General features: G+C 36.0%; 1 protein-coding gene across 6 annotated transcripts in view; it reads left to right on the top strand.

Moving 5' to 3' along the window:
• The window catches only part of LOC123762660 (uridine phosphorylase 1), an 80,957-nt gene extending 55,062 nt beyond the window's left edge, over positions 1–25,895 (top strand). For 5 of the 6 annotated variants that reach the window (XM_045749313.2, XM_045749311.2, XM_045749310.2 and 2 more), the window contains 5 exons: positions 3,361–3,622; positions 4,985–5,194; positions 6,306–6,444; positions 8,826–9,019; positions 9,472–16,024. In XM_045749313.2, the coding sequence (XP_045605269.1) occupies positions 3,361–3,622; positions 4,985–5,194; positions 6,306–6,444; positions 8,826–9,019; positions 9,472–9,651 (985 nt within the window). In that variant the 3' untranslated portion in view covers positions 9,652–16,024. Of the gene's footprint in view, positions 1–3,360; positions 3,623–4,984; positions 5,195–6,305; positions 6,445–8,825; positions 9,020–9,471; positions 16,025–16,176 lie in introns of those variants that run through there. The other variant, XM_045749308.2, reaches the window with a different exon arrangement.
• The last annotated feature ends 850 nt before the right edge of the window (positions 25,896–26,745 follow it).

Genomic DNA, 26,745 nt, shown 5'->3' on the forward strand with positions numbered 1-26,745 from the left:
TCTCAGGGGTATTGAGAGGGTAGACAAGGATGGATTATTTAACAAGGGGACACAGGTGGAAGCTGAGTAGCCAAATGAGCCACATAGACATTAGAAAGAACTTTTTCAGTGTCAGAGTAGTAATAAATAGAATGCACTAGGAAGTGATGTGGTGGAGACTGACTCCACTCATAGTTTCAAATGTAGATATGATGGAGCTTGAGAAAATAAAGAATCTATATACCTGTATATTGACGGTTGAGAGGAGGGACCAAAGAGCCAAGGCTCACACCCCCCCCCCCCCCCTCCCCTGCAAGCACAACTAGGTGAGTACACTTCTCCAGACTAAACTGGAAAAGCCTCAAAGGTCTGCCACCAGATTAGTACCTGAACTGAGAGGTATGAGCTACGAGGATAGACTATGGGAATTAAACCTCACGTCCCTGTTAGACAGAAGAGTTGGAGGGGAACATGATCACCACATACAAGATTCTCAAAGAAATTGATAGGGTAGTTAAATTAGACTATTTAACACAAGGGGCACACACACACACTAGGGGACAACTGAACGAATTAGCTAGCTGGAAGACAGCTAATGTAATCCCAGTATACAAAAAAAGGGTGACAGGCAAGAGGCATTGAACTACAGGCCAGTTTCGCTAACTTGTATACCATGCAAGGTGCTGGAGAAGATCGTGAGGAAAAGGCTCGTAGAGCATCTGGAGGGAAATAGCTTTGTAACACACCACCAGCATGGGTTCAGAGATGGTAAATCGTGCCTCACAGGTTTAAAGAATTCTATGACCAAGCAACACAAATTAGGCAAGAAAGAGAAGGGTGGGCAGACTGCATTTTCTTGGACTGTCAGAAAGCCTTTGACACGGTACCTCACAAAAGGCTGTTACAAAAGTTGGAGCAACAGGCAGGAATAAAAGGTAAGGTGCTCCAATGGATAAGGGAGTATCTAAACAACAGGAAACAGCGAGTAACTATGAGGGGAAGACAACAGAGTGGTGAGATGTCACTAGCGGGGTTCCACAGGGCTCAGTACTTGGACCCATCCTGTTTCTAATATATGTAAATGATCTTCCAGAGGGTATAGACTCATTCCTCTCAATGTTTGCTGATGATGCAAAACTTATGAGAAGAATCAAGACAGATGAAGATAGACAGAGACTACAGGACGACCTGGACAAACTAGAGGAATGGTCTAGAAAATTGCTACTAAAATTCAACTCGGGAAAGTGTAAAGTAATTAAATTACGCGTAAGGAGCAGAAGGCTGAGCACAATGTACCATCTGGGAGGTGATATCCTTTAAGAGTCAAATAGAGAAAGATTTGGGGGTTGATATCACACCGAACCTGTCCCCAGAGGCCCACATCAAAGGGATATCATCAGCGGGATATGCTAAGACTGACCAACGTAAGAACTGCCTTTAGAAACTTGTGTAAGGAATTTCGTTCAAGACCTTGTATACCACTTATGTAAGACCAATCCTGGAGTATGCAGCTCCAGCCTTGAGTACATACCTAATTAAACACAAGATAAAGTTAGAGAAGATTCAGAAGTATGCCACCAGACTAGTTCCGGAACTAAGAGGTATGAGCTACGAGGAAACGCTAAGGGAGCTGAACCACACATCCCTGGGAAACTAAGGGGAGACATGATAACCACTTACAAAATTCTCAGGGGAATTGACACGATGGACATAGACAAACTCTTTAGCACGGGGTGGAACACGAACAAGGGGACACAGGTGGAAACTTAGTACCCAAATGAGCCACAGAGACATTATAAATATTTTTTTAAGTGTCAGAGTAGTTAACAAATTGAATGCATTAAACAGTGATATGGTGGAGGGAGACTCCGTACACAGTTTCAAATGTAGATTTGATAGAGCCCAATAGGCTCCATAATCTGTACACCTGTTGATTGACAGTTGAGAGGCGGGACCAAAGAGCCAGAGCTCAATCACCTTTGTATTAGTTATCCATTTTAAATAAAACACTAATATGCAGACCCTGTCTTCTTTTCATATAATGTTCACTTTCCCAGATTGATACCGGGAGCCTAATAAATAATCATGATCACAATTGTATTGTGACATTTTATCAGGTGTTTCTACTATCGTCAGTGTTAGTAAAGTTGTTTTCTTCGTCTAGAAACGGTTCTTTAAAGATAAGTCAAAGGACACACGGCATTGTCTAAAAGAAATCCCCCCCCCCAAGTGTGACGGGAATTTCAGAGGCATCATTATGTGCTTCGGCTGGCTGTATGATCATGGGACAACACCGTATAGCATTGCCTTATTCCTTATTTTTTATTGAGTAAGAAATTGCCTTACTCATTCGGATAAACATATCTGCCGTTCGTTTAACGATGGTTTGTTTATTATGTTCTTAACAGCGTGGCTTGCTAGATTGTGTATTTGTTCATTGATATGATGGTATGATTCATTGATATGATGATATGTTTCATTGATATGATGGTATGTTCATTGATATGATGGTATGATTCATTGATATGATGATATGTTTCATTGATATGATGGTATGTTCATTGATATGATGGTATGATTCATTGATATGATAGTATGATGGGCTGTGGGGGACCTGGATCCTCGAAATCATCAACAGGTAGTCAACCATTGTTAAATTATATTATTTAACATTTAATCGTAGCAACTGTATTTAATAATCTTTCTCATTTATCACGTATTAAGGACTTTTAAGTATTACTTCGGAAATCCTTCATTTGTCCCTTTGGTTCGCTCATTGGGTGTTTAATTCATGAGGGCCGCGGTTGACATGAAGTTCGGTGCCTTTAGGACAGGTTAAAGTCATGAGACTCAGCTAATTTAGGTCATGAGACTTAGCTAATTTAGGTCATGAGACTCAGCTAATTTAGGTCATGAGACTTAGCTAATTTAGGAAGGAAGGAATTATCAGAAGAAAGCGCTAAGGCATTATGACTATATAGCACTGGGAAGGGGTCAAGATGAGGATTTGGGATGGGACAGGGGGAAGGAATGGTACCCAACCACTTGGAAAGTCGGGGATTGAACGCCGACTTGCATGAAGCGAGACCGAGAGCGACGGTCTCGCTCTACCGTCGAGCCCAAATGGTTGGGCTAAGCTAATTTAGGATGTGATCACACGTACAGAATACTATAGGGTGTCAATATGGATGACAAAGCCACTCTTGAAATACAAATCGTTGTTGTAATTGTTTCTCTGGTCTAGTAAATGCTATGGTAATGAAGACCACAGTCTTTCCCGTTCATAACTCTTCTAGTCAACCTTATACTCTTAACAGGAAAACCATCCAATACACTGAAGTATTATCGAACACTATAGATATGAAATAACAACTATTTCAGATTCCCAGATGGCTCAGTGCGGCTGCGTAACCCACACATCGCAGAGATGGAACAAGACATCCTGTACCACCTGGCGCTGGGGTCTGGCTCCCACGACCTGGTGGAGATGTTCAGCGATGTACGGTTCGTGTGCATGGGAGGAACACCCAAGCGCATGGAGCACTTCGCTAACTTCCTCATGGATGAGATAGGCTACAAGCTACCTGCAGGAACCACACTCTTGGATATTTCCTACCGGTCCTACCGTTACTCTATGTATAAGGTAAACTACTTTTGTATATAAGTAAACCAATTAATAAAACAAATGCATTAGTAGAGCAATATTTGTGCATGTTGTTGTTGTTGTTGTTTAAGATTCGCTACCTGGAACAAGTTCCAAGCAGCACGGGCTATGGTGAGCCCGTGCTGCTTGCTTTCACGTACATGATGTAGCATGAATATCTTATTTCCTTCTCATTCCCTCAATTCGACTTGATCACATTGCATCTTGCAAAATTTTTGTTGTGAAGAAAGTACGTATAATTTTCTTTTGGTAAATGCAAATTTCTTCACTTCACGAAGCACCCTAACAAGTTTAGTTCATTTATTATGCACCCCATACCCATCTTGTGGGCGGTAGTGGAAAGGGTTACAGAGGCACATAATGGGCTCAGGGACTGAACCCCACAATTCATTTAGCTAAGCAAGTTACAATCTTGATGAGCTAGTTACAAAATTCAATGCACATCGTCACATCAACAATTGGTTCGAGATCGACCACAAGTACAGTTTCTAAATTAAGCAACTGACATATGTGGAGAGCTAGTGTCACAATTGATATGTTTGTCCTGCACACCGCCCCCCATCCAGTGGGCAGCGTTGGATAGGTTACAGTCCAGTTACATTTAGTTACTACTTACAGTTAGCACAATCACTCAGTTACTACCTACAGTTAGCAAACTGGGAATATTTGGGTAAGTTTTCTGGTAGCAGATCATTTTGAATGAAAAATTTACACCTCTCTGGAACATTTGTTATAGAATTGTTTCTGAATTCGCGTATCTTTTCGCACTCCATCACATAGTGACGGAGGGTGTACGAATAATTGTGTTGACAGTTTACATTTGGTCAGGTCCACATCAGCAGATAATGAGAATTCCCAGAGATACTTGTAACCAAGTCTAAGCCGTCTTGCATGATAGTATGATGATAGATGGGAATTACTGGTGTCGATTTCACTTTGTTTCAGATCTACAAGATTTTGTTGAAGTTCTATTGCTCTTAGACTGCTTATTGGCAATCCAAGATTATACTTAATTTCTCCTTTAAAGGCAGATTCTTTGGTTAACTCATCAGCTCTATTATGCATTCAGAGGTCAACATGAGATGGAATCCACATGAAATAGACTCTGTTACCATCATTAATAATTTTGTTGTATTTGTGTCTAGCTTGAGACACGAGCATGTTATAGTTATATCTTAAAGAGTTGAGTGCAATTAAGGATGCCAAAGAGCCACTTATAATTAATGTATTAAGTTTGAAGACTTGTACACATTTCATTGATTGTTGCATATTTTATCTTTCATTGTGATACAAAACTTTTATTTCTTAATGATTAATGTGCTCCTGTAAACTATATTTTAGGTTGGGCCAGTGCTGTGCTTCTCTCATGGAATGGGGATTCCCTCGGTGGGAATTCTCCTTCATGAAGTGATCAAATTAATGTACCATGCTAAGTGTAAGGACCCCATTTTCTTCCGTCTGGGCACGTGCGGTGGCATTGGCATTGAAGGAGGAAACTTGGTGATTACCGAGAGTGCCGTGGATGGCTTATTACAACCCTACCTCGAATTGGTGAGAACATAATTACTGTTGCATCTTAAAACAATTTGTAACTAATTGAGAATATTCTTTTTTCTAATCCCAGTTCAAGTTTATGTATTTTCTCATAGGAGTTAAAATTTAAAATAGGTACTCAAAATTTTACCTATTAAATGTTATATGTTGAAGTACAGAGTATCCACTTGATTTAAAGACCCATTATTTACCGTCCTGCCGGTTCTAGCGACCTAATTTTAGATTGTTAACAGGCGCCTTATTTACTGAGTCAATGGCCGTTAAATCCGGAATATGGTAGTGAGCTTACAGAGTTCGGTACTCGTTAAACTGGAGGACACTTATTATGTTTGTTGTGACAACCATGCCCTTGCTAGGCCAGGGTGGGTAGGTGCCTACCCGTGCACCTACCCACTCCATCTGCCTTCCAGCCATCTACCTATCCACCCTGCCCACCCAGCCAGCCTGCCAGTCAGTCAGTCAGCCACCAATTAATCTATCCACCCACTCACCTCCTAACCCTGCCTGCCTGCCTGCCTGCCAGCCAGCCATCCACCTACCTACCCATCTACCCTGTCTGCCCACCCAGCCAGCCATCCCTGCCAACCTACCAACCCACCATCCATCTTGTTGCTCTCCCAACTACTGTATGAACTAACAGTTTCCGAAATTTTACTTCCCCCCCCCCCCTTCCCGGATATAACAACCTGGCCACTGCCCCCCCCCCTCCATAGGTCATTAAATCTAGTGGCTACGTTCCTGTATTTTACCTGACTTTACCAGAGGGGTCACTAAAACTAGTAGCCTCGACGAGGACAGGAAGCTGGCGGCTTGTTGAAGTACTATACCTGTATTTTACCTGAGGGCCACTAACACTAGCGGCCTCGATGAAGACAGGAAGCTGGCAGCTTGTCAAAGGCCCCCCCCCCCATTTGCCCTAATGATCTTTTCCAGTTTGATTCAGTTTTGGCATTTACGGCTTCGGCAGTTAGATGGTTATAATACAATATTTATAATAACCTTCCCTACAGTATTCTTTCATCTTCTTTTTGTAATTTTACAAACCATATCTTGAGAGAGGGACCTAAACCTATGATCATATCTAATTATTCTCCCTTCCTCTTCTAAGCCTGTGCTTGGTAAGCTGAAGCGGCGGCCAGCCATCCTGGATAGGCAGTTGGCCAATGACCTTAAAAACCTGCATAATGATGATGATCCTTTCACAGTGACTGTTGGAAAGACGATGTGCACTTATGACTTCTATGAAGGTTAGTACAATATGATGGTGTTCTATAGACTAATGCTGCATGTCTTTTAATTATTGTACAGTATAATATAATACGCAGACAATGTACCACTTCTACTGGTGAGTTATGAAGGGCAAAATAGTACAGTTGCTTACAAAAAGAGGATAATTGAGATGAGATGATAACTTGGTATTGAGACAAGACTTGGAGGGTCAACAAATTATCCACAACTCTAAACCCTTCTTATGTAGCAAGCTATTATACCCTGTTCCTAGTTAAATGCTCATATTTATTAACAAAATTCCAAGGACGTGAACTTCAAGTGTTTTGGGAATCTTGAGAGAAGACCCCCAACCAGTACAGCACATAACTAAAACTGGAAAAACTGTTTGGCTGAAGGTTAAGATACAAAAATAAAATAAACTGCAGAAGGCCTGCTAGCCCATGACAAGCAGCTCCTATTTATTCCCAACCAAATTCAGTCATTCAATCATATATATGATCTGTGTGTGCATGTGCATGTGTATATGTAAAATTACCAAATTGTAGTTACAGGATGAGAGCTACACTCGTGGTGTCCTGTCTTCCCAGCACTCTTTCATATGACGTTTTAAAACTACAGTACTAGTACTGTACTTTGTTTTGCCTTCCTCCTAACTAGTTCCAACCGTCTACCACTCTGTTAGTGAAAGTGAATTTTCTTATATTCTTATATATAGTATATTGTTTGTTCTTGAAGTTCCAGGTCTCAGGAATTCTTCCCTATCAATTTTATCGATTCCCGTTACTATTTTGTATGTAGTGATCATATCATCTCTTTTTCATCTATCTTCTAGTTTTCGCATTGGTACGGCCTCACTTAGCCAGTAACTAGGTTCTTTAATTATCAAACTGTATATAGGGCCTTAGTGCCTCTTCTTACTTCATCCCACCCAGAGTCATAGGCAAGTTATTAAGAACTGGCAGTAATACTCAATCTAAAGGAAAAGGGAGTAAACAACACTAAACAGAACCATCACCAAGAATACTTTTTAACTATATATATACACTTATTGTATGTACATGACATAACACTGCAGGTGTCACTTTCACATAGGAAACTAAAACGTCTGCAATCTTCTTTCCCAGTGAATCCACTTCTATCTTTTTTCGTACACCTCAAGGTTCCCTCCCTGAGTCTGTTTTCTATGGTCCTCATGCCAGCGAGTTCACCTTTCTCAGTAAATCATGGGCCAGTCCTACACAGTATCGTCACGGTGCCAAAACACCACTTCTACTCTCCAGCAACACACTGGCAGGAGTCTCCAGCAACACTCTGGCAGGCCTCCACACAGGCTTCAATTATAACAAGCCTTAACAGATGGACATTAATTCTGTCTCGTAACTCATCTTGGCCATCCCGGAATACGTCAGTTCAATCACCAACACTTCACGAAGTATCATAAGACAAATCACAGTCTACACTGACTGGGCCATTTGTTCCCACTGGAACATGTGTTGTGTTCAGGACTGCCCTGGGTGAACTGATTCCTGTCGACCAACATACCCACATCACTTGGCATCGACATTGTCACAGGCATATTTAATGCCTCTAACATCTCGTAGCTCTTGCCCATCAATTCCGGGAGCCATTTAGTTGCATGTCTTTGTACCTTTTCCAGTTTGATGATGTACTTCTTAAAATATGGGCATCATACAACTGCTGCATATTTCCGGCTTCGGTCAAACAAAGTTCATGAACAATTTCTTTAGCATATCACCATCCATGTATATAAAGGCATATCCGAAATTGGAAAGTGTAGCATATATGTGACACTATGTACTATAACAAGTTCATTTTTTTCCTGGGTAGTAAGTTATTTTCTGCCTCCAAAGTATACAAAGTGGCTATTATTCCCCTCGGAAAGCTTATAGAAGGTGTCATGAAGGCACCTGAAGCTGGCAACTTATGAAACAATGTGCCACAGCTTTAGATTGTGATTTGGCAGCCTTCAAATACAGTACCTTCAAGATGCCATAGGCACTGGTCAGAGAAAAGTTTGAGGGGAATAATAGCCATTTTTTATATTTTGGAGGCATAAGAAAATCAAGCAATAATAAGCAATCAGAAAATAACATTTACTACCCAGGAACAAAAACTGTGCTGCATTGTATTATTTGATTTAATTAAGAACTTGCCACATTGCCCCAACTGTATACACTGTCAATATAATGTATGCTTCTTGCACAAAAAGCAATAATACATGGTCCAAAATAATTATAATTTTTTTTTTTTTAAGAATGCAAACTACAGGAACTACTTTTTTTTAATTAACTTTTGAAATTATGTAATACTGTACTATATTCTACATTACAAATTTCCCTGGTTTACAAAAATTAACAAAAAATTATGCATTCATTAGGTCAGGGAAGATTAGATGGAGCTTTCTGTGACTACACCGAATCTGACAAGTTATCATTTCTCAATAAAATTCATGAGGCTAATGTTGTTAACATGGAAATGGAATCTCTCTGCTTTGCTGCACTTTGCCACCATGCAGGCATCAAAGCTGCCGTCGTCTGTGTTACGCTACTCAATCGTCTGCATGGAGATCAGGTAATGTACTCGATTTAGAGCACCTTTTTGTCTTCAACAAATTAAAATTGTGCTTAACAATTACTTATGTAGTCCACACAAATTCTATTAAATAAAAAAAATATGAATACTAGTAAGTACTGTGTAGGGATTATAAGTAGTAAAGTTGTGCCACATTGTACTAGGACTCTAGTACTGTGTTGTTAACATGGGGAAACAAATTATTCACAATTTGCTTGGTCATAAACATTTTAATTTATATATTGCTTGTTGGAATGTAATTTTTAAATGAATAAAATTATTTTGGTCTGTAGATTCCATCATGGGTTCAATTCATTATTATGTAACTTAAGCATTAAAAGAAATTGTGTTAGTTTTTCTGTAAAAGTTACCTTAATTTGAAACTTGACTGCATTCTCTTATTATACCAGTGGTTTGTGTACTTTACTTACCTGTATTCATTCTATATTTAGGTTTCCACACCAAAGGAGACACTAAACAAGTGGCAGGAATATCCTCAAGCATTAGTAGCTCGCTACATCAAGAAACAGCTTGGATTGCCCGTCAACATTCCTCAGCGAGAACATCCACAGGTAGTAAAAAATCCTAAACACGCCCTAATGGTTAGGCAGGAGTCGGCTAGCTTTGAGTGAGAAACTTTTAAGGGACTGTAAATCAAAACAACCATAGGTGTTTTAAGTCTAGGTAATTGGACTCTGCATATATGTATGACTAGCAGCTTGCATATTCAGACGATAAGTCATAATAACATGCGTGAAGATAGGAAAACCAAACCGTACACCAGGAGATGAGGAGACGACGACATTTCAGTCCATCCTGGACCATTATCAAATCGACTGTGATTAAGTTGATCGATTCTGATTCAAGTCGAAACGTCGTCGTTGTCTCATCTTCTGGTGTGTGGTTTAGTCTTCACAGCTTGCACATTCTACAATAGTGTACAATGCATTGATATGTAATTGAAATCATTTAGACATATAATTGGTCATTAATGCATTGCTTAAACTGCAGTTTGTCCCAGCCTGTAGTGTTGTAGCAGTAAAGGTTTACCAAAGAAATGCAGTATGGAACATTGTGTACAGTCAAATGCATCGATTTTTTGTCTGTCAGTGTTAGACCAAAAACAGTAAATTGAATATAGTTAAATATAAAAAAACTTATCCAATTCTGTACATTAATAATTTAAATATATTTTAAGAATCAAAAGTCCTTGGTAGTCCAATGCCAGCCAGTGTACAGTATTCCACTCAGCTGGTACACAATACAGTCTCAGACCAGTAATGAGGATAACCACTGGGAACAATTTGCAAAATGAACATCGTGGTTCTACTAGGGTCACTCGTGTTCTTTACAGTACTTATTATATATAATGCTTACATTATTAGAGTCATCCTTATTCTCTCAAAACTTGTTCATGATTTTTACCAGTATGTTAAATTTCCACATTCTTTTTTCTTTTATCTAAAAATTCTTCATATATTACCTCTGTTGCTAGCTTTCATATATTTCACTGGCTGCACACCTTTGAAGGCTTTGAAGATATTGTACACCACTGCTGAATTATTCACAACTTGAGAAATAGGTTGATAAACATGAAGTTAATATTAAACTTGATTTCAATATTTATAATTTTATTACAAAATTATTACAGTATTAAAAAATTTGGGGTCGATTTGTATTAGATGTCCTGTTTCCAATATAACCTGTTGGTTATCAGTACGTATGACATGGAATAAACTGTTTTAACACTTTAGTGGTGCCGCCTCTCTGCGTGTTCTTGACTGTAGACGTTCCAGACTCCCTCTCACAGGACGCTCACCAATACAAAAGTTTTTTACAATCATTTTTAAATTTTCAAAGTTATTTGGTGGGTTATAGCTATAAATTTGGTGTCAAAATGTTCAGACATAAGTTGTCTAGAGAATACATGCAAAAACAAAAAGTGTACAGTATTTTATAATAGATTTTGCTCCTCTCTGCACATTCCCAAATGTAAACTTAGCAGGCTTGGCAAGGTCCCTCTCAGCAATCCTTAAAATGTTTATGAATAGCAATCGGATGAAACGTTTTAGTGTCATCAGAACCCGAAAGTGTTTTAAGAGATTATTCAAAACATTAACCATAAAGAACACCATTCGATAACTTGAGTCATCTATCCATTATTTTAGTAACATAACCATGCTCTGTTGTTCAAAATGCTTTTTAATGTATCATTCACAGTAGATTGACAAACTATTGTAACGAAAGAAGTGAGGAATAAAGGCCGCATATCATTAGATTACTTTAAAAGTAAAGAATACGTTCTAGTAGTAAATGTCTAAAGTCAATTACAGTACTGTATATGAGTAGAGCCTTCTTGTGTTCTAAATGACACCAAAGCTATGGAAATGTTATTAAATAAAGAACACTTCTGGATAACTATAAAATCTTCCAAGACTGTGGACATAGGCAAATACTGAACAGAAAGATGTGAGGATAAAGGCTACACAAGGTTCAGTTACTGCTGTGAACAATGTTCGTCATGTGCCGAGCAAACATGGTCCACAGTACAGACTAGTCCTTGTGTAATGTATAACTTCGTATCTAATATACATTGTAAGGTATGTCAAACTTTTGTGTTCCTAGTCTTTACTTCCAATTTAACCAACTTGGTTTTACTTGAGAATTGATACATTATATACCGTATATGCAGCAAGCCTGCAAGCCTATATCATATGCAATAAGATATGGTGAATAGGAGGTTACACTGGGACAAGGTTTTGGCCTACCCAACATAGTACATATGGGCCAATTAAATTTTAAGTATCATTGTGGTATTATTATATAAAACTACTTGTTAAGGAGGGAGTGAGATACGTAATAACTTGTCATTAGTCTGATTATTGTCTGCAATGTGATCTTGTTTAACATCTATTCAGTGAATAGAGAGCATATATTAATATGTGGAACTTAGAAGAGTGGATGGATGTAAAAATGTTAATAATATTGGAGAAATAGTAGTGAAATAATATTCACCAATACCATCAGTTATTTTATTAGTACAAACACTAATACAAATCTTGCCTAGAATATAATATGTACAGTAATTGTAGTCATCTAAATAGGAGATATATACATCCATTGGAAAGCATTCACATTATTCTTATTGCTCTTTATAATATAAAGCTATTTCTCAGTGTACAACTAAGCACATATATAGCAAGTTCAGTGTTCAATCAGCAGCATACACTACTTGCAGGTGCAGCAATGTTTCCAAAGGTGTAAATAAGCACCCCCCACCCTGTGTGCCCATGTGTTGTAAACCAAATAATCTTGCATGCATTGCATGACAATCATCTCACCTTTGCCATATACTGTAGTATATTCATGTACAATGAAGCCTCTATATTCGTCAGTCCCTATATGCATCATGTTTTGATGACAGATAATGCTCCCATATTCATCAGCATTTTCCATATTTGCCACCATTTCTACCACTGACAAAGGAAATCCTCTCCAATTAGGCCAAAATGCAGAATATGGTCAAAAAGTGGCACCTAAACATTACCATAGTTTATCAAAACATAAATGCATTCAATGATAATGTAATTGGCTACTTCAGGAAAGTTTTTATAAAAGCAGACAGAAACAGAACATTGGACAAGTTCTTACCCATACAGAGTCCTAGTGGATTGTCGCCATAGGGAATAAAATGACAACAATCGTTAGGATTAATACAGTCCCCATGGCGCAGTGGTAAAGCATTCGCCTGGTGTTTTGTGAGCTCTTTGACCTGGGTTCGTATCCTGGCTGGGAAGGATTTACTGGGTGCCAATCCTCAATTGTAGCCTCAGTTCACCCAGCAGTGAATGGGTACTTGGTTGTTAAACGATTTGCCAGGTCATATTCCTGGGAAAATTAGGACTAAGGACTTGCCCGAAACACTATGCGCGCTAGTGGTTGTATAAGAATATAAGAACTCTCTCTATATATATAAAATACAAAATTAAAGTTACCTGATATTGTAATGGAAGGCATCTCCCCTTCTAAACAATACAATTCCTTTCCTCCTCTTCAGCTTCTATCATTATTTCCACCTTTACTGTATTGAGGAATGTTCTGACTAAATTTTTATTTATGTATTTTTTGGAGGTTGAAAACTCATAAATTGAATTTCAGTTATTTCTTATGGGAACAATTGTTTCCATATTTGTCAGGCACATAGGAACAGAATAATGATGAATATAGAGGTTCCACTGTATTAACAGTATATTTCCATGCAATGCATTTTCTCCCACAGCTTAATTCTACCCTCCCTCCAACATGAAATTCAGTTAAAAGTATCAACCAATCTAAATTTTATCACAAAATTTTATTAGACATTACTGTAGTAGAATATTCAGATGCAGTCTTTTATAAGTACAGTACCACGTACTTACTACGAATTTTAGGCCATCAACACTTTCGTACATTTTCTTTAATATTTAAAAATCATTCAAAGTGAAAAGGATATATAACTGGACCCAATGAATCTAGGTAAAACGTTTGGCATATCTTGAAGGTCAAAACCAATTAATAATGTACTGCACATAATTAATACATGAAGTGTCTTTTATTTTCTCATGTTCAGGATATCATATGGGATTTTAATAGCATGACAAAATTCTGTAATAATAATTAAAATAAATACTGTAGTGATATCTCGGTTCCTGGAACAATTGAGTTGGACCCCTCTCAGTGCATCCAACTTAATATTGCAGCAATTTGTTTTCTTCGTGTATGCTACACCTAGTGTTGTTTTATTAGAGCACATGATAGGACATATAATTCCACATATTTTAATAGTAAAATCACATGGAAAAAGTAATCAATTTTTTATATAACCAACAAAACTTTAAAGAAAATGCTGTTATACATCTTGGGGGAGGAAATGGAAAGAATGGTTTGAATTGTGTATGCAGGTAAGTAGCTTTGGGAGGATGGAGGAAGATTTGAGGGCTGCAGTGGTTAATTTATTGTTCACCCCATATTCGAGTGAGGGAATGAGTGAGTTAGAGATAGACAATGGAAGTGAGTGTGTCAGGGAGACAGTCTGTCTAGGCCCCAAACAAACAAGTGGAGCTTATGTTTGGTTAGGTATAGTCTAATTAGGTTCAGTTAGCTCAGGTAATGTTTAAGCTAGAAGAAGCATGTTGTAAGATTAGCAGTAAAGTGTTATTAACCACCTTTACATATAGTATTCATTTACTTGTTAAATTTTAGATGGGTTATTTGCTTTTCACATTTTTTCAGTGCACTCAAATGCATAACATAACGCTTGTGTATAAGCAGTAATGTTTTCCCTATTCACAATTGAATGTTGTACTGTATCACACTTTAGGATGTTGGGCCGATGTTTGTTTATGCTCAAGGAATGTCTTCAGGTTCAATCGTATTGTTTCTCTGTTGAACTGGGTTCCGCAAATGCGAGATATTACTATACGTACAGTATAGTGATTTGTAAGAGCTGTATCTAACATAGTAATTGGCAATATAAACATGGTGTTGATACATTTACATACTCCAATATACAAATGGATTTATTCTTATTAGAAACTATAATGTTTATGAAGCTGTACAAATGAGACACGATACAATCCTACACACTTATGTATAAAATATGATATATTGCAGACAATACAAAACATTACAATTCTGTAAAACTGCTATATACAGTACCTATAAATAATTTTTGTTTGCCAATATAAAGTTTTACAGTACAGTATTCTCATTATGTACAGTTTAAATATTATGCATGGATGCTATTGATTGTAACTGTTATTCATATTCTTTAAAGTGACTGGTTGCATTGTATATGCACACATCCAGATTACTGTATGATATACCAAAGCTTCAATATATGTTGTTGTTTATGTGGTATAAAATTCCTGTTACATGTGCTTCTTATAAAGGTATGCAGTTTAGGTTTAGCACAATTTCATGAATTCTATGAACTATTTTACAGAAACAATCTTTAGACTGCATAATTATTTATCTGTACAATGGACAGTCTTGTGAAGCCATTATCATCTTAGTGAAACTGAAGAGTATTGTGGGAATTGACTTGCTCATTAACTCAGTGCAACACACTACTGATCCCTGTAATATAGTCCTGTACAGAACTAAAAAAAAAAATTATCGATATTATAAATTTCAGTTCATTGCCTTATGAATATTTACTTAATAAGCAGCAGCAGCAGCAGCAACATATGGGTTGTAAAGCTGGATGTCAACCAAGTTCTAAATACAGTACAACAATGTGGAAAACCTGTAGCTTGGTATATAGAGGTGATGAATGTCCTAACCATTTCCAGTGCCTGGCCCAAGACTTAAATGCCAGTATAATATAATTTAGAATATTATAGAATTTCATTGGCATGCACAATATTAAATTAACTACAGTAATACTAGTTTCACGACTTAAGGAAGCTGTAGTGTGGAAAGCTTGAGATATTAAGCGGCCACTATTTCCTCATCATTGTCTTTAAGACACTTTGAAATTTTTGGTTTCACAAAATTTCATTCTAATTTAGTTTATTTTATCTTACATTTTTATTTCAGTATTATTAGCGCATGGCCATACTGTGAAAATAAATTTAACTGATCGTTATGTAAAAACTAAGACTTGATCAGTCTTCAGATATCCTCCTAGTTATTTATATTAAATGAGCTCTAAAGTTCTCATTCTTCAACACTTGCAACAGAAAAGTTCTCACTGCGAGCCCTGTTGCACTGTTGACATATTCAGTATAAGGTTACAAATACTGTATTGCAAAACCAATTACAAAACACAAGCTGCAGTTAACCAATTTTATTTTTCAGACATGATAATTTATTTAATAGTAAAGGAGTTCAACTTATGTTATTACAATACTCATCAAAATACAGTTCTGTACTGTAAACTGGTAACTTAGTTAGAACCATGAATAATGTTCATTTCTTACACGTCAATGTCCATGTGCCATAGGATAATAAATGTATTACTGTCATGCTTTCTCATTGTAGCCTTATGAACTAGAACATCCTACCCCTGGCTATCAAGAGCTTCTCTTGCTTAAAACATCTTTTACCACTTTTATGGTTTGAATTTACTTACAAAAAATTATTATGTTTAACATGTGTTTCTTTCCTTTTTCTAGGTTTAGGCAGAAAGTGGCCAGAACAAAAAAATAAAATAAAAAATGGGTTCCGTGAAATAGAGAACTCTACTGAGCTGACACGGTGCCACTTGAAGGGTGTTGCTTATCTTAACATGAGAGTAAACCACCTATTTCTCTTGCCCAGTATAAGTAAAGTTTTTCAAACTTTGTAATCAGATTTAAATAAACATACTGTAAAATCAAATATTCAGAAGAAATTGCATTAAAAAAAAAAGTATGAGCTTTAAATCTTGCCAATAATATGTCTCAAAATTTTTATTTGAAAGTATGCTCCCTAATTAACCTATCATGATTATATCTATTACATGGAAGTGTATTCATAAGTAAAAATTGCTAATGCTTACAGGCCACCCTAATTCTTACAATACAAGCCATACTGCATCTACAGGTAAGATAATAAATGCAGCAAACTTCAGTTAATTTTACTTATCTTACTGCACGTTCGATCTCCAGGACTGAATCAGCCCGCGAAAGCATTAGGTTTGATATGTAGGTTCCTCTTCTTTATGTACAATTGAATCATTGTTTCAGTGAAGATCTTTTATCAAATCCTATATGAAAATAGTCCTTCTATCTTAATTTATTGTTAATTTATCTCATGATCTTTGAATAAATGTGTAATAATTTTTTTTATCACGTTTGTTATTAATATCTAAAGATCTTCAATCCACAATGGTAATACAGTATGAATAATATATAATTTTTTATATTAAATAATTTTATATAATTTTTTTTTTTTTGGGTGGAAAAATCTTATTTCTGTTCTGTGAGTTTATAAGGTTACCTAAAGATCTATACAGTACAATTGGATACAGTACATTGAATCTTACAAAGTATTTTGTGGCGAGTTCAAGCACTGCAATGTAGTGTTGCTAGCATGTGTGTAGAATGAAAAGCACCTACATAGTATTTCTGCAACTAAACCCACATGAAACATATCACCTGAAAATGTTATTTAATGTTGTTTCTGCAGTCATCTTAGCAGTTGTACAGTACAGTATATCACTTGGGCTACTTGTGCTTAAGCAATGGATTATGTAATGTACGTTATTTAAGGTCTTCAGCTGTAATGCAGAGAAAAGTAAGACTCGGTCCCTCTTATCACTTTCAGCCCAACTGAAAGCAACATAAATGTTGCAGTAAATGTTAGCTCAGTAAACCAATCTTACTACTGTAGTGATTTGTGTAAACTGACACACCAATCAAAGGTGCTACAGTTATACAACCCTAAACTATATATTCTAGTGCAACTTTTTTTATTAGATTGCAAAATTCAGAGAGAAAACCTAATCAGTAAACTTACATAGAACACTAAAAAAAAAACCTCACCCCCACACAAACCAAATAGCCAAAGCTCAACCTCCCCCCCCCCCCCTGCAAACACAACTAGGTGAGTACACAATCATTTTACCATTTAAATTAATGAGATAGTTTGATTAAACGTTAATGTGATTTTAGCCCTTTAAAATACTGTACTTTTAAAAATATATCTTTACAAACTACAGTATTATCATCTAGTGATGATAATCTAGAGCAGCAGACTTAAAACTGTGGTGTATGGTTTGATTTCTTAAACTAGTTTTTCTTTGTACAGATAGTATGCACTGTATTAGACCAACAGTACTGAAAACAAAAATTATAATACTAGAAAAATTGCCTATCACAAAGTATGTAACATTATTTTAAATGAAGGATGTATGTAATGCAGTTTTTAATCATTTGCATGTAGGAAAGCTAAGGTAAGCAGAGAAAATAAATTACTGTAAGTGCATTTCTCAATACAGTACATAGAATTTTGCAAATAGAGTACATAAATGCATTCCATAATTTATTAGTCAATATACTAAGAACTAGTTTTGTGCATCAAAAGTTAATGGGTCTGTTTTTTAACAATCATATGGCTGGTTTTTAAAGTAAACCAGCCATAAAAACTTGAAAGTAAAGAATTTTTGCTGAATCAGAATGGATATTGGCACATATCTGCTTGGGATCAAACCTTTTACTTTAGGAATTAATGCAGGTCCAGTTATATAACACAAGTCAACAGAACAGACATTAATATACAAACATTTTGTTAAACTTTACTGGCAGCTCTTTAGGTACATTACTGTACCATAAATTGAGGGATGACTATAATGCAGTTAAGAATATACTGTAACAGGACTTGAAATACTTAATGAAAGAGCAGCTTAAGATTGAAGTATCCTTGATTCCTGAGGCATAACTGCACGGCTTGTACACTATCTTGAGAAAGCACCTCTGTGTAAGAGTGTGAAATTGTGTTATTTTAACTTGGAAACTTTGAGTTTTTATAGTGAATAAATATTAATTGTCCTATTAAAGTAGAAACACTAATCTTGAACAGAATTTATAATTTATGCAAGGCTTGCACACCTTTCAGCCATTTTATATACTGTAAGTTTAAATACTGTAGTTACAATATAGAGGAATGGATTGTGTAAAACAATACCAGTGGTAATTTAACTTCAGACAATTTTTGTTGTTTTAAATTGTTGTATCCAGACATCAGTACCGTTATAGTTTCTCTTTCTTCAAAAAATTGTGTTAATCATATTTCACACTTGAGTATGTATAATTTTATCATCAAAGTACAGTACAGACATCTTATTTATTGTACTACATCTTTATATCAGTAATAAATGATTTCAGGACACTTTACTCAAGGCTAGTGAACCAACCTTTAAAATTTTGCAGTCAAGGTTTAAGTAAGATAATGTACTGTTTAAGTACTGATAATGTTCTTTATTATGTTTAGTTATAGACTTAACCGCTCAGTATTATTAACATTGTATTATAATTATTATTATTTATTATTATTTATTATTATGAAATTTATACATGGCCAAGCACTGGAATCTGTCCTTCAGTATTACTTGATCATCATTCCATTTCAAATGTATCCTGAACACACATCTTGGTACCTTTTCATGAATACATCAATCCTTGTATCAGTGGAACCAACAGCTCTGAAAGATACAGGTTTCTTACCCTTTTCACTTTAGATTAAGGCATATTTTAAGTACAGTACTATTTTGCATCCTTGTTTAGATCCTATTATCTTTTTCACTTCATTAAAATCTTATTTCCTCCACTACCCAGCCCGTCTTCTTGAGAGTTCACAACATCATTAAACTGACGTACTAAGATGCCCAAACCTAACCAAGGCCCCATAAATCAAAAAAAGGACATCATGTCAGCTGTGCAAGCCGCTATGATTTTTAGCACATAAATTTTTTGCCCTTGGGGGAAATTTTTATACGTCAAAATGTGATGTACTATTCGAGAGGACGGGTTACATTGCCAGAGGATGCTATATAGTCATACTGACTTAGTGCTTTCTCCTGATAATTTCTTTTCTTCATTATCAGATGAAAACATTTATACAACAATCATATCCTTATTTTTATTAATTTTCCTTAATTATTACAAAGCACATACAATACTGAAATGCAATAGTTTTTTTGTCCAGTTAACTCAGAATTACAGGTTCTTTATTTCATATACATTATTATATACAAATATCTACCCAAAAGAGGGAGTTTTATCTTCATTATTTGCTCAATCTATAGTTGGAACGGTCTATGACCTTTAACAGAAGGTCCTGGGTTAACTTCTCAGGTAGAACAGAGATGGCTTAGTACAGTTTCCTTTCACCTGATGACTCTGTCCACCTAGCAGTAAATAAGTGGACAAAGGCATCAAGTGAATGAAAATATTTTACAAACCTTTTTTGTCCTGCCACAGGAATTTATCCTGGAAGCTATCGGCTGTGACCAATGGACATACAGGTATAGTACTACAGTATATAGACTTGCAGACAGAATGTGTCTATCGGGCTGATCACTTGCCAAGGATGGCATAGGGCCGGGCCGAGAGTAGAATAACTATTAGAACTAGCCACAGGTTTCCTAACGTACAGGTAGTGACCCCCAATTTATTTTCATCACAAATACATTGGCTCATAACAAATATATACAGGTATACCAGAAATAAAGGCAAAATATATTACCAGCTGGAATCAGATCCCTGCAATGCAATGGAGTGCCTGTATTACCTATTAAAATAAATGCATTAAGTATTCATAACATGTATGCAAAAGTTAGCTGGTCTGCCATTATGTATATATGTCGTACCTAGTACCCAGAATGCACTTCTCGGCCTACTATGCAAGGCCCAATTTGCCTAATAGCCGAGTGATTTTCTTTATTTTCAATAAATTGTTTCCTATTGTTTTTTTTAAATATTATTATTATATTATATTAAGAACATAAATTATTGATTTAGTTATGTTAGTTTAGAATAGGGTATGATAAGTTCGGTTAGGTTAGGTAGGGTTGGTTAGGTTCGGTCATATATCTACGTTAATTTTAACTCAAATTTAAAAATATTTAGCTCATACATAATGAAATGAATAGCTTTATCATTTCACAAGAAAAACATTTGAAAAAATATTAAAATTCTGGAAAACTTGGCTTATTAGGCAAATTGGGCCTTGCATAGTAGGCCAAGAACTGCATTCTGGCTACTAGGTACAACACACATATATATATATATATATATACACACACACACACACTTTATTTCTTATTTGTTATTTGTGAGATATTCCCCATAAATGGTTCTCAGTGATTATTACAAAAGATTCACAAGTACTGTACCTCAAAGAACAAATTCTCCCATGCTTCTAGGACATATAATATTATATACTGTATAATATAAAACTCACTAATATTCAGCATCATATCTCTATGTTCTACATTTAGGTTTAATTACAATACTGTATATACAAATGCCATTAAGTTCTCCATTATCTAGTCATCAATTATAACATTAAAGGTCATATGCAAGCATTTTTAAGAAGGGTAGAAATAAAGTGTCATGGACTGTTCTAAAGCTTTTGATATGGTGCCACATTAAAGATTGACAAGGAAAATTACAAGCACATGGAATAAATGGTAACTAAAATGGGCAAAACAATGGTTAAAACAAAGAAAGCAAAGAATCATCTTAAATGGAAATGAATCTAACTAGAGAAATGTAGTGAGTGGGGGACTACAAGGTACCATATTGGGGCCAACCTTTTTTGTCATATACATCAACGACAGATGAGAATATTACAAATCACGTCAAATTTGCATTTGACATTAATATTTATGAAAAAATAGGAAATGAAAAGATACATATATTTCACAAATGATAGGAAGACTGGCAAATACTTTATAATATAAAGAAATCCAAGACTGCATGTGGGACATAACAATGCACATCAAAACTAGAAAATCAACAACATTATCTTGCAGAATATTGAAGAAAAAGACCTTGGAGTCAATTCACCAGTCACTTTTTTGCAGTTAAAAAAAAAAACCTAAGTTGAGTCAAATAATTCTTTGACTACAAGAAAAAATATACTGTAGTTATTCAACTATATAACTCTGGTGCACTCATTTGAACTATTGTATCCATGCATAGAGACCTCATCTTCAAAGGCATCTCCTTCGAAAAAAGTCAACACCAGGTGATAAAAATCATCCCAGAACTAAGTTTACTCTCATACCCGGAACGGTTGAGGGCCACAAGGCTAACAACACTGCAAACCAGACATAACGGCTGATCTCACTGAAACTTAAAATATCGATCAAGACCACATCTTTAAAAGATCAGATGTAACTCATACACGGTGCAACAACTTCAAGCTGAAACTACAACATAAGAAAAAACAGATGATTTTTAACCAACCCACAGAGTTAATCCATGGAACTGCCTACCCGCTGAAGCTGTAAATGCTGAAACATTGCTTCAATTCAAGATCCAGCTGCATAAAATCATCAGGACAAATGGTGGTGGGGGGTGAGGCCATTGACAAGTCACTGATTTCCTGTCCTCTTTGAGGCCACTAGTGAGATAGTGGCCTCGGGTAAATTCAGGTAAATTTGTTATTTCCAAGAAAAGCAAAATACTGTACTGTAATTCCAAAATACAGTACTGGTAATAGGAAATTGTATTTTTACTGATTTTGGCAGTGATTACAATATTTAAATTCAACTGTCATGTTTCAAACAGTCCAACTTGTAGTTGTGAAATCACAGACACAATGTTTGTCAACATTTCTTATAACAAAACCTTTATAATTAAAAGGTGATTGGCAAAGTGTTTACTGTAGGCAGTCTGACTTTAGGAGGAAAGGCAATGGATGGATCCTGTATAGTTAAGAAAAATTATCTGAAAGCGGGAAGACTATGGGTTGCTCATAATGCCTATAGTGACTGACTACATACTGTTCTGCTTCACATGTGTACAACCACAGAGGTTTGCCGTTTCAGTGAATACTGACACTTTGCCACAAATACATTTTTAAAAAAGTATTATCACTGAATAAATATTGGCAACAATGATTCGATGTTGAACTGGCGCCACTCCTGGATATTGTGCCCTTTGGGTAAATACTATACGTAGATGGTGAAATATTAAAGAAATTGTTCATGAATTTTTAGACCAAAATTCGAGTATGCCGTGGTTGTATGGTGCCCACATCTCAAGAAGCACATGAATAAATTGGAAAAGGTGCACAGACATACCACTAAATGGCCTCCAGAACTTAAAAATAAGGGCTAGATGTGTTAAATATGACAAAGCTGGAAGATAGAAGAAAAAGAGCCAATATGATCACTATGTCAAGGTAGTAACAGAATCAGCAAAATTGACAAAGAGGAATTCTTGAAACCTGTAACTTCAAGAACAAGAGGTCATAGATTCAAGCACATGTACAAATGAAAATGAAAATACATGTACTGTATTTAAAATGTAGAAACACTAAACAGGCAACACACTATTTAGAATTGGACTGAAGCAAACCAGCTTAAATGCATGCATGTACTGTATATGCATTTATTTATTTATTTTGCACATGAATGAAATCAAATACAAACATGTAACAATTGCCCTGAATATATAAACTCCATTGCGAGGAGAAAGTAACCCAAGGTAATGCTCTAAGGCTTGTGCCTTGATGATCTCTTCCTCTACCTTTCTTATCCCTCCTCTCCTGCCCGTCCCTATCCACCTCTCCTCTTCTCCCTCTCTCCCTATCCTTCTCTCTCTCTGGCCTCCATTAGTTCTCTGAGGTGGAGGGTGAGGTGATGCAAAGCTACAAGTTGAGTATTATGTTACACGTTATGTTATGTTATGTTTTTTTTTTTTTTGTGTGTGTGTGTGTGTGTGTGTGTGTGTGTGTGTGTGTGTGTGTGTGTGTGTATATATATATTATATATATATATATATTATATATATATATATATATATGTGTCGTACCTAGTAGCCAGAACGCACTTCTCAGATTACTGTGCAAGGCTCGATTTGCCTAATAAGCCAAGTTTTCATGAATTAATTGTTTTTCGACTACCTAACCTACCTAACCTAACCTAACCTAACATTTTCGGCTACCTAACCTAACCTATAAAGATAGGTTAGGTTAGGTTAGGTAGGGTTGATTAGGTTCGGTCATATATCTACGTTAATTTTAACTCCAATAAAAAAAAATTGACCTCATGCATCATGAAATGTGTAGCTTTATCATTTCATAAGAAAAAAAAATTGAGAAAATATATTAATTCAGGAAAACTTGGCTTATTAGGCAAATCGGGCCTTGCTTAGTAGGCCAAGAAGTGCGTTCTGGCTACTAGGTACATATATATATATATATATATATATATATATATATATATATATATATATATATATATATATATATATATATATATATATATATATATGCAAACTGAAGGATATATACACACACACACACACAGTATATGTGAGTGTGTGAAGGCTTCCTGAGTATGACAGGAGTGTATAGTATATGGTGTACCAGGAATATATAACAATAGCTGCAAAATGAAAAACATGTGCAATGAAGGAAAGTTGTGTGTACCTATTTTAAAGGAATTACTGTTAAGTGTACTTGATAGTGTGTAAATGATAAAAGGGCAGAGCAGCTCAATTATATCCTTGCAGAAAGAAGCATGGTGGTGCTAAGGTGATAATGAATGGTATAAGATAGAAGAGGTGAGAACAAATAGAAATGAAAAGATCTAGGACCAAGAGACTGAATTGATGAATTTTACATTCAATGTGGTGTATACAAACAATATTTTTTGTTTTGCTCAGGAAGCTAAGTTAGAGTATGGTAGTGCACAAACATAACAATGACGTGCTTCACTGGGAAAAGCAAGTGATTAGGGCAACTGATGAAACAAAAAATTAAGAAATGGAATCTGGATGCAAACTGAAGGAGAGAGACAGGAACAGTGGAGTATAAGAGCAAATCATATGAGAAAAGATTAGTTAAGTAAAAAAAAATGTACAGTATAAGGATTTTGGAACAAAATTTATACAGTACTGTATTTTGTAAATCATTTCTGAAGACTAAAAGCAATTTCAAGAAGTTATACAAAAGTGAAACATGGAGTCTGGTGGAAAAGATGATGGGAATATTTAAATTAAGATACCTTTGCCATTAAGCCATTTAATGGAAATAAAGATGTGTTTCAAGTACAGTATGGTAACAAACGCAGCTACGACAAGTAAACACATGACAGACAATATCCCTAATTACAATGGAGCTTATAAAAGAGCAGTCTATGAAATATACATCAGAAAGAGCAAAATCTAAACTTAATTTTGATACCTCCCTCAGCCACTAAATTATCTCTGAATCAAAATTAAAGTACTGTATATGTACTGCATATGTTTTATGGGATGACCAGAGAGAGACCACGTTAGTGCTGTTACATTCTGTCAACGTATTGTACTACACAACTGATAATGTATTTCACTGCTCTAAATATTTTTCTGAATACTGACACTGCTAATTGTTTGTAAAGATGAATTATTGTATTGTAATATATTACAATACATCGATATATATTGTACAGTGGACTCCCACTTGAACAGAGCTTGATCTGCCAGAAAGCTGGATACAATAGAAGGAATTCATTCTAATAGGTCAGTTCATTGGATAAGAATGCCAAGAAACAGTGAAAACGTCTGGAGAACAAGACCTTGTGTTCACCAAATCTGAGTTCAGTGCCAAAAATTATATACAAAATTAGTTACAAATTAACAATACTGTACAGTAACTTCAGGTGATTGTAGTAGTAGGCATTCATCAGTCATCAGTTTAATGGTACAGCACTAACATGTGTACAAAAATGTGTTTGTTATTTGCACTTATAAACTCATGATTATGTGTTGTACAAATAGCAACTTCCCGTGCAACAGAAATTCTTTGACTGAAGGTGGGGTTTGATAATAATCTGTCCATCTGAGCACAAATCTACCATATAACAACTTAACGTTATATTTTGTATTGCATTTGACCTTTAATAATATAGCTTAGTATTTAATAAATTTAATTCTTTGTATCCAACTGATTGTGATCATTTATATGTTAACAATTGCACCCTTACATTTGGCTTGCAATTTTTCCAAAGAAAAAAATGAACTTTGGGTAACTTGGCCCTCCAAAAAAGGTGATATTACTTGTGTGATTGTTTAAAGATTGTATATTACTCTTAACTACATAATTATAAAATTAATGTACTATGATGTGATAAAAAATGCTTGTTAAAGTGATTCTACCCTAAACATTTAATTTTTATTAAAATGTTGAAAAAATGTTACTGTACATGTTTCATTACCTTTGGGCATAATAAGATACACTGGGGTATCAAGAATAATCATAAATACGGTATTTCCTCAACTTAAAAAAGACCAGCATTGACTGTACTGAAACCTTTCTTTCTGGCAGGGACTCGGTGGCTCCCTGAAACTAGCTTGCCGAGATAGCTCCTCCCTACCGACTCCTGTCATCCTTAGGAATCCTGTATGGCCTCCAGGGACCAGAGCCAGAACCTGACCCCCTCACAGGTTTTGGATTGTTATGATCTCCCTCATTGAGAAAACATTCAGAAAATAAATAAAGCATTGTAGACAACTGCAAGGTTCAAAGAAAACATTGTGTCTTACTAACAGAGTACTGTAGATGGATGGAGGATTTACCACATAGGAGAATGAAAAAATTCATGAAGATGAGACTCCAGGACAGACAACCTGACCCAAGGCAACACAAGCCTGATGGGGGACAATGACCAGGTAATGAGCTGCCATGCCAGGACTCTTGTTAGACCTTAAAAAACCCCAAGCCTGAATAGCAGCCCATGACGTGTTAGAAAACACTGCAGACAAAGCTGCAAACGTGTGAATATCAGGGCCTGAGGGTAGACCACAGGCTGGCTAGAACGGAACCAAAGAGCACAGGCTTCAGTGGGTCAAATTATAACGAGTCACACAATAGATCAGCATAGGTTGTCAGGGGCCTGAAGATAAGGACAAAAGCAGAACACCCAAACATTATGGATGCTCGCCAGAAGAACTAACACCAAACATAATAGACATGGCTATGAAGGACGTCAGTGGCATGCCATATATAAAAGCATACAAATCCCAACACACCCCACAACAACAAATCCC

Source organism: Procambarus clarkii, chromosome 27, assembly GCF_040958095.1.
Source record: "Procambarus clarkii isolate CNS0578487 chromosome 27, FALCON_Pclarkii_2.0, whole genome shotgun sequence".
NCBI lineage: Eukaryota > Metazoa > Arthropoda > Malacostraca > Decapoda > Cambaridae > Procambarus > Procambarus clarkii.